The sequence below is a fragment of the Papaver somniferum genome, chromosome 11 (genome assembly GCF_003573695.1).
Source record: "Papaver somniferum cultivar HN1 chromosome 11, ASM357369v1, whole genome shotgun sequence".
NCBI classification, from domain to species: domain Eukaryota; kingdom Viridiplantae; phylum Streptophyta; class Magnoliopsida; order Ranunculales; family Papaveraceae; genus Papaver; species Papaver somniferum.
Window position 1 is genome coordinate 15469093 of NC_039368.1, and position 9470 is coordinate 15478562.

General features: G+C 37.1%; 1 protein-coding gene across 2 annotated transcripts; it reads left to right on the plus strand.

The window, feature by feature from the left end:
- The first annotated feature begins 1286 nt into the window (after positions 1-1286).
- LOC113322501 (uroporphyrinogen decarboxylase) lies at positions 1287-6176 on the plus strand. Of its 2 annotated transcripts, none has more exons than XM_026570596.1 (6): positions 1287-1528; positions 2535-2644; positions 2822-2932; positions 3198-3386; positions 4023-4148; positions 5489-6176. In XM_026570596.1, the coding sequence occupies exons 1-6, from the start codon at positions 1420-1422 to the stop codon at positions 6002-6004; spliced, it is 1161 nt and encodes a 386-aa protein (XP_026426381.1). In that variant the 5' UTR covers positions 1287-1419; the 3' UTR covers positions 6005-6176. The 2 variants fall into 2 exon arrangements, with proteins under 2 accessions (XP_026426381.1, XP_026426380.1); XM_026570595.1 differs by having other exon boundaries at positions 1288-1528; positions 2523-2644.
- Positions 6177-9470: the final 3294 nt, after the last annotated feature.

The following is a 9470-nucleotide window of genomic DNA, read 5'->3' on the forward strand; positions in this document are numbered from 1 at the left end:
CCTCGAGCAGTGATCTTAGAATCCTTAAAAGTATAATCTACTCCTTAATCGTGTAATCTACTTAAGTTAGGAATATTTAGGCTACGTAGTTAGCTGGCTGGAGTCGAAGACTCGGATGGAATCAGGGTTAAGTGTTAGTTAAGGGGCCAAGGTATAATCTCAGCCATCCAATATCACGAACAATCTCAACCACTCTTTGACCTAGATACATATACACCACCTTTCCCTAGTCGTTAAATTATTATGGCCATTTGCTGAGCAGCTGATATCGTCTTGCCCGGAGTACACTGTGATAATATGTTACCTGGTGAATATTTACTTCGGGTGTAAAGCAACACCAGGATTTTTAGCTCTTGTTACTTTTGCGGCCCCGCAATAATGCGAATTTTGTCCTCCTTTATGGACGGACTAGATATCCAATCCAAACATCCCAAAGGATAACGAGATAAGAGATTGTTACCTCTATGACCACACTACCCTCACCTTGTAAACACTAAGAGCATCCACAGTGGGCGAGTATAACCAAAAATTTGGGATGAGATCGTAACGCAGTGGGACGGAGTAAAGATCAAATTTGGATCAAAGATCAAATCCCAGATCATATTTGGTCGCGACCAAATACCAAATCCTAATATAGTCGGGCGTAAATTTAAATTACGCTTGTTGCTGGGCGGACACCCAACCATCCGCCCGTTCACTTACTCATCAGGCGGGCACCAAACCATCCGCCCCATTCAAAATGAAATTCATCAGGCGGACACCCAATCATCCGTCCGTTCACATTTCGTCAGGCGGACACCAAACCATCCGCCCCATTCAAATTTCGGGCGTAAACCAATTTTACGCCCCATTCAAGCGTACACCAAATTTACGCCCGTTTTCGTGCGGTGATTAATTTTACGCGCGACCAAATTTGGTCTTCTCCCCATAACGTCACAGTACAGATTAAACTCATATTTAATCTTTTTTTTTTGGTATTTGATCTTTGAGTTTAGTCGTACCATTGCAGTCGCTCTAAGTCAACCATTATTCTCATCTAACCAACTGTATTAACTGACATTATTACCCCTAGACTGACGTTATTACCCTTAACTCCTTTCACCTCGTCTACTTCCCTTGTTCGGGTCTGTGTTGTTTTCTAAATTTTCAACGAGGCTTAAATGAACAACATTTCAGGTAGCCAAACCATGGATAGATACAGCTAATTTTAGTTAATATGAGGGCATTATTGTAAAATCCGCACTGCAAGAATTATCTACTCATCCTTACTTTTGTACTCGGCTTTTCAACGTTTCAATTCAGAGAGAAGAAGAGAAAAAAAAAAAAAAACTCGAGCTCTGAGATTCAAAGAAATCTCAGTAATTTGAAGTCTTTGAATGGTTTTGTAGGGTTTAAGGTTTCTTAAAATAGTAATTCGTAATGTCTTGTGTTACTGGATCTCTTGCTTTTGGCGCTCTTTCGATTTCCCCCAAATCTACATTCACTTCTCTCTCTAGATCGAAGCTCAGCATCAATTGTTCTGCTGGAGGTAATTTTTTGCAATTCTGTTCTTAATTGCGCCTTAAGAATGATTTCCTTAGTTTTTCATCATGGAGAAAGTAGACTGGGGATTGAAACATTATAACATATGAATTTGTACATTTGTCAGAATTGATACTTATTTCATCTGAAAATGAACCTTTAAAGTCTAGTATTAAAAGTTGTTTTGTCATTTAGAAGAATTGAAGCGAATGGGAGGGGAAAATGCAGATATTTCCCATTCTAGGATGGATTATTTAAACACCTTCACGAGATTTAGTGAAAGTTGCCTTCACAATGTTAGACCAAATGACAAGAAAAAGGTGATTGAGTTTGCACTGCCTTGCCAGTTTGGTCATAACCTTGTAATCAAATTTGAGAATGTCAGCTCAAGTAGAATTCTTTGAATTATCGTTACACCCTTAGGTTTCTTTTGGCATGTAGTTTTATTGCCTTTATTTTTATATATCTAGAACACTCCAGTACCATTTTCAGGAAACAAAGTCTTGACGTCCCAATATCAGACTTAACTTGGACAAGAAGAGACTTAGTAGGATGAAGGCTTAACGGAATGGGTTCTTGTTGCTTGTGCTGTTAAAGATTTTGCACTTATTTTTCTCATTCATCCAGCCCAGAAACCTAGTTTTATTTCTAATAATAATAAAATCATGTTACGGAGTGAATCTCCAAGATTCATAAGGAGTACATATACTGGAAAGTTTGCCCACTTGTGCAGAAAGCTTTCATTTCTGCATTGCAAGACGGACCCATATTAGAACAAGATTTGTTTTCGACTTAGGTTCTTCAGGACTCTTTTGCTAGATAGGATCCTGTTTTGCTTTTATGGAAGCAAGTTCCCGTTCTGCTTCTTCTTGAAGGATATAAATAACCTGAGCTTCTATAAGTTAGCAACCATATCTTTGAAATGAATCTTTACCAGGATGCCACATTTGTGAAGAGCTTAATTTTTTGACTCTAACTTCTTTCCCTGCATTTCTTTAAAGGAACTGTTGCAGAACCACAAGCTGTTGGTGCTGCTGAACCTCTTTTACTAACTGCTGTTCGAGGGGAAAATGTTGAACGACCCCCAGTTTGGCTTATGAGGCAAGCAGGGAGGTACATGAAGGCATGTTTGACTGAATCTGAGAAAATTTTGATATTCGTTTTATTTGATATTCATATTTCATATAGTGGACATGTTTTGTGACTTTATGCAAAATTGTTGAAGATATTACTTCTATTTATATTATGGGAACCTTTTTGCTAGAGCTGCAACTAATGTGCGAACAATTGCGTTTGACAGAGTTACATGACGCTCTGCGAGAAGCATCCTTCCTTCCGTGAAAGATCAGAGAACGTTGATCTTGTAGTTGAAATCTCTCTGCAACCATGGAAAGTGTTCAAGCCTGATGGGGTAAGATAACCTTATTGTTGAAATCTGCTTTCAAGAAACTTCACTCAGAAGCTTCATATTTTAGTTGGCAAGCTTCTTCGCTTGTATCTCTTTGGTTTTACTAGGATAATGTATTACAGTTGGCCTTCTCCTTCATTTGGCTAGCGCTGAGTGAATCATGCCTTTGAAGGTGGAGTAGTTGTATAAACATCTTGTCATTTGAGCTTCTTATGTAAAGTTATGCAACATATCGATTTTCTAATGCTTTTACAACATCTTGTGACAGGTTATTCTGTTTTCAGACATTCTTACCCCTCTGTCTGGTATGAATATACCTTTTGACATTGTAAAGGGAAAGGGTCCCATTATATTTAGTCCTCTGAGAGAAGCTGCAGATGTTGCTCAAGTGAGGGAGTTTGTTCCTGAAATGTCAGTTCCATATGTTGGGGAAGCACTGAATATCTTGCGGAAAGAGGTATAATATCGCGTAGCTATAGGAATGCCAACCTTTTACATTCCAATTATCCAGAAATCCTGAGTTGAGTTTGGTTCAGTATCAAATTTTGTGCTTGAATTTGTTTCAGTTCACTTCACCTTTATGTGTGAAATGCATTTAAATTTTTCAATTGAAAAATATTCGGTTTATTTCACAGTCATGGATTAGGATCTATGACTAAATATTATGGCCTTTTTAACTTCAGTGCAGGAAGAGTCATGAAATGAGAAGTTGTTTAATGTTACGCTGCTTTTTAAAATTAGTTAGTGATTTCCAGTAATAATTTAATGGTCCATATAGATCAGGAGGTAAAAGTACTTCTTGATCTGAAGTCAGGATTAGCTGCGCTAATGTTGGCCACCCTTCACTCGGATGAGAGCATCCTGAATCTCAAACGTGTTACATCATGCAAAATTAGTTATTGAAGTTCCTCCTAGAAATCTGTGGAACACTGATGCTGGTACGAGTAGTGATACAGGTTCTTCGACACTGCCAGAGAAATAACTAGGAAATATAGACATGACGCCCATTATAGAAATTACATATCATCTTACCCATGCATGAGTTATCAATTGTACTTGTTTTCATATGCTTTCGTATCTTTTACCTTTTCAGGTAAACAATGAAGCAGCTGTTCTTGGCTTTGTTGGGGCTCCTTTCACCTTGGCGTCGTACTGTGTTGAAGGTGGTTCGTCAAAGCACTTCTCAAAAATTAAGAAACTAGCTTTCTCTGAACCAAAGGTACGTCATGTGCTTATTTGACAGCAACACACCTAAAGATATGAAACTTAGGGTTGCCAGGCATCATATTGGAACAGAAACTGTTAGGTTTGCGTATATAATCAGGATTTTAGATTCAACATCCAGTAATTAGAGCTAACGATAACATTGATATGTGGCACTCTGAGACTCAAAAACCAATTTAGTTCTGATATCTCTATTTTAAGTGAAGAAAACATTCAATTCCGTAATTCATGAATATATATATATATGCATATAAATAAAGGTCATTGCTACTAAGATGGTGCACACCACCTCCAAATGATTTCTAGACTATGTTTCTGGAAATCGGTTGTACACCTATCTCGTAGACGAGAATGGAATATTATTGAAGCACTAAAGTTGAGCGCAATACAGGATATTTAGGTTCCCAAGATTATACATTTAAATTGAATGACTATCACCATGATGGCTTGGAGACCTTGCCAAAAATCTAGATAAATGCTTGTATATAATAAGGAGGAGGCTCAAGGCTGTGTTTAGGTTAAGCCTGCAATATCATCTGTAAGTAGGAAAATTATGTCCCCACCCTATCACCTACTAAACTATAGTTCAGTTTAAATCATGTGGCCTACCTAGTCATGTATAGTAAGCACAAGAGATTCAAGTTAATAAGCTCAGTTTAAATTTGTTTAATAGATATTTAATTCCACCCCCACCCCCCCACCCCCACCCAAAAAAAATTATCTGGTTCCTCCCCTGCTTATAATATTTACTAAAATTTGACATGGATTGTTTAGCTACTCATAAAATTTGACTTAATAGAAGCAAGAAAGTGATGTAATTTCTTAAGTTTGTCCATGCAAATGCCTTCATTCATTGTACCTAATACGCACCATGTAATGTGGACTTGTGCCCTATTTTTTGTTTCAAGTCGTTTTCATTTCTTTTCATAACTTTGATTTGTACCCAAAGATGATAAGGCTCCTTGCAAATCTGATTTAGTTGCAACTGAAAATTTCATGTCAGCCTCAGTATGCGTATGATAAGTTCCATCTCTAATTATATGGCTCGTGATATTTGAAGAAAATATAGACCTTTCCAGTTTCTTAAGGCCCCACCGTATATGGCTTACCACATTTCCACAAACACCAACGGTGCCATCTCTCTTCAAGCAAACATATGGTTAACGACAAAAGCTGGATTTTTTGTTTGATCAATTTTAGATTATGTTTTCATGTTCTGTGGTACAAAAAGCTGTTGAGCAAATTGGACCACACGGAGATGTTTGTTCTATATGAATTATTTTGCATTCAGGTGGTAACATACAGAACCGATAATTATATTTCTTTTATTGGCAGATCCTACACGCACTCCTCCAGAAATTTACGGATTCTATGGCCAAATACATTAAATACCAAGCTGACAATGGAGCACAAGCCGTACAGATATTTGATTCATGGGCCACGGAATTAAGTCCTGTAGATTTTGAAGAATTCAGTCTTCCTTATCTAAAACAGATAGTCGATTCAGTGAAAGAGACCCATCCACATCTACCACTAATTCTTTACGCAAGCGGATCAGGTGGATTGCTTGAAAGATTGCCTTTAACAGGTGTCGATGTTGTTAGCTTGGACTGGACAGTGGATATGGCTGAGGGTAGGAGAAGGTTAGGACCTAACGTAGCTGTCCAAGGAAATATAGACCCCGGAGTTTTGTTTGGATCGAAAGAGTTTATCACAAGCCGAATTCACGATACAGTGAAGAAAGCAGGTAGGGGTAAACATATATTGAATCTTGGCCATGGGATTGTTGTTGGTACACCAGAAGAGAATGTGGCTCATTTTTTCGAGGTGGCTAAAAGTCTCAGATACTAGAAGATGCACAGTCTGAGTACATGTATGATTTTGTTCAGTTCCGGTTGTATTAGTTCTTTGGGGAAGAAAATGTTTGCCCTCTCTTCTTGTAGATTTTTTGTATTGTAATTTTGACTTGATCAGTTTATCAATGTATGATTTCTTGGAATAGGAAAGGTTTCCATTTACTTTACACAAAGTAGTCCCTCATAAAATCTATTTGTGATTCTAAATTCTTCTGTGATGGAAATGGTTGCCTTTCACTTTCTAGAAAAAGTAAATGGGTTGCCTAGTTGCCTTATCCCACCCCACACTGAGACACATATTGAACCATAAACAATTATTCAACAAAACAATACAGTGAGTAAGTACACGGTTGGATCCCACACCACCTCACACGTATCTGTACTAGTTGCCCAATTAGGAAGATGTCCTCATTTAAATAATTTTGTTTAGAAAAAGGTACCAGAGATATTATTGGAACTTTGCTGTGAATCCTTGGCTCGTGTATGTTCAGTGGTGGTGGTGGTTGTTGAGTGAGAAGATACAAGAAAGAAGATAAATCAGTAGTTCTGTATTTTGACCTTTGGTCTGTCAAGGAGCTAACTATGGGTCCTAATTATATTCACCCACACCCACACCCACACCCACTGGTTTCGTTTTGTTTGATAGTAGTTCATTCAAGTCAAGTTAACTATGGAGACTAACTAAGCTCAGAGAATTACATATAAACTAACACTATACATATAAAACATGTGCAACATTGCACTTGGTTCCTCTACTAATTTCGGACAAAAACAAGTGCACTCGCATGTCTTTCCGGTTGACATCATATCAGAACGGATGAACACCAATTGAAATATAGGTTGTACGTGCTATTCCCTCCGTTTTTTTTTAATAGGCCAGTTTGTATAAATAAAAATTTCAAAAAAATAGGTCAATTTCTTAATTGGGAAAGTCAAATGTTATTTTAATTTTTTGGGACCACTTTTCTCTTAACTTCTTTTGATGACAAGTGTCGTGTGGACCACTTCACTTTACTTCTTTTACTAACAAGTGTCATGCGAACCATTTCACTTCACTTCTTTTATTGACAAGTGTCATGAGAACCATTTTCAATGTTTTCTTAATTTCCTTAAATTTCGCTAAAAACAAAACTGGCCTATTAAGAAAAACCGTTGGGAGTATATAATAATTGAAATATCTCATTCTTGATAATTTATACGATAAGATTGTCATCCTAAGTAAACAAAACCAATTGCTACCAAAGTTGCATGGAAGAAAAAAAAGTTCATGAAAAAGACTTTAAAGGTGTGAAAGCCACACAAAGAGATAACCACGAAACTACTTATCTTGTAATCTTACTAAGCAGATATCTAACGTAATTAGCAACTTTTATCATGTTTGAAACATGTGATTTTCACAAAGTTAACTACCCTTACATTCGATGGATCCAGCAACAAAATGTCAAATTAATCCTAATGCTCATCCTAATCTCATTTAGAGTGGATCTGAATCATCTGATATCCTGTTGAGATTTTGATCTCATTAGTAGTTAAGTATACTAGTCGACTGACAAGACAGCCGCACTACTAAACTGATGTGCATGGTGCATGTTAATTCCACATATTTAGCTAAGATAACACATGCTATTTAATCTCAACTTCCAGACACTCGATATTTTTAAATTTTGAACGGTTCTCTTTTTCTCCTGAGAAAGTATTTTCTATTCAGGGGTAATCATCATGGTTTGAATATTATTCTTGCTTTGTTCTTTTCCGTTTAAGTGGCTCACCCTTCACAATAGATGCAGACAGACACCTTGGGGTCTCTTAAAAGACTGTCTAGTTGCTAATGGTTCACTTTTTTTCTTGGAAGCATAATAATTAATTACTACTAACGAGTCATTAACTGTTTCGGTGCAGACCTTTGCAGGCCGCGAGAACGGTACCAAATGGAAGCAAACTTCGTCTGAATACTAGACAACGGTACCAAATGGACGCAGACTTTGTCTGCTATACTAGACATGACCAACGAGGCTATAGGGAATAAAATTCATCGTCGAGAGTTGGCTAACATTTATTTGCAAGCTACAAAAAATCAATAGTACCGTAGTTTCCTAAAAAAGGTATAAAAGATTTATCAATAACCTTTCTAGGGGTATTAGTTTGATTGGAGGTGTGTCATTCCAAAGATGTAGGACTTTGTCTCATATGAGTTTGGTACATTTCAAGTAAATGGGTATCTTGTAACCTGCACTTTTTGTATGGCGCATGTTTAAAATTCGTCATTGGCTTGAGGTGAAACTTCATCCTAAGCTTATGTTATATGTTAAGAGGATTACTCACGGTACATTACGTATGAAAATTTTTCACCTTGAGAGATGATTTGAGTTTTTCCACATTTTTCTTCAAACATAGGTTTTCTCGATGAATTTCTTCACTTTTATTCAAGAACTCCAAAATCTCCTTTTATGACTCAGTATCAGAAGTTGAATCACAATCAACAGATATTTTTGCACATGGGGCGGAATTTTCTGTCAGATGTTCAGAAATAAGCTCATTAGAGTTATCAAGTGAAATAATGAGAGCATTATTTCTTTGAAGAGAACTTCCGTCTTGAATGATTGAATCATCTTGAAACTTGGTCCGCGAGTGTCGCTTTCCAGATTGTCTGTACTTCCCCAGGACATCATTGACTTGTTGTGTGATCATAGATATGTTTTCTTCATCGTGATCAACACAACACTCATAAGCCCAAGACAAGTTTTCTTTCGAAGAAGTCATACTTGTATTGATTGTGGCTTTAAGTGCAGAAGATCTATCTTTAGCCACACTATGCTCGTGATCGAAGATCTTTAACTTTCCAACGAAACTGTTTCTGGAAAGAGTTTCAAAGTTATTCCCTTCCATGATGACATGTTTCTTAGACTCGTATCTCGCTGGTAAAGATCGTAGAATTTTCAACACAATGTCCTTTTGGGGAATGGTCTTCCCTAACGCATAACATGCATTAATAATTCCAGACACCTTTTGATTAAATTCATCAAATGAATCTACATTAGACATATGAATATTTTTCCAGTCGGAATTTAGGCTTTGAAGCCTAGCTTCTTTCTATGAGGTATCTCTTTCAAATATGGTTTCTAAGATATCCCAAGCATCTTTAGACTTAGTGCATGATGTCACATGGTGTTGAAGATCTGGGCTTATGGCGTGGATAATAGCGTTTAACCCGTTCGGATTATGCTTTTCAGCACTTATCTAGGATTCACTATAAGCTATTAACGTCTTGGCAACATTATTTCCGTCTCTAATAACTGTTGGCGCCTCATATCAAATAACTACAAGTTTCCATGTCTCAAAGCCACGGGCTTATAAAAAGGAATGCATAGCAATTTTCCACCATAAGTAATTTCAGTCATCAAATGCTGGCGGTACGTTTATCGAGATTACACTCCTAACATATAATCAGACTGCTTCAAACA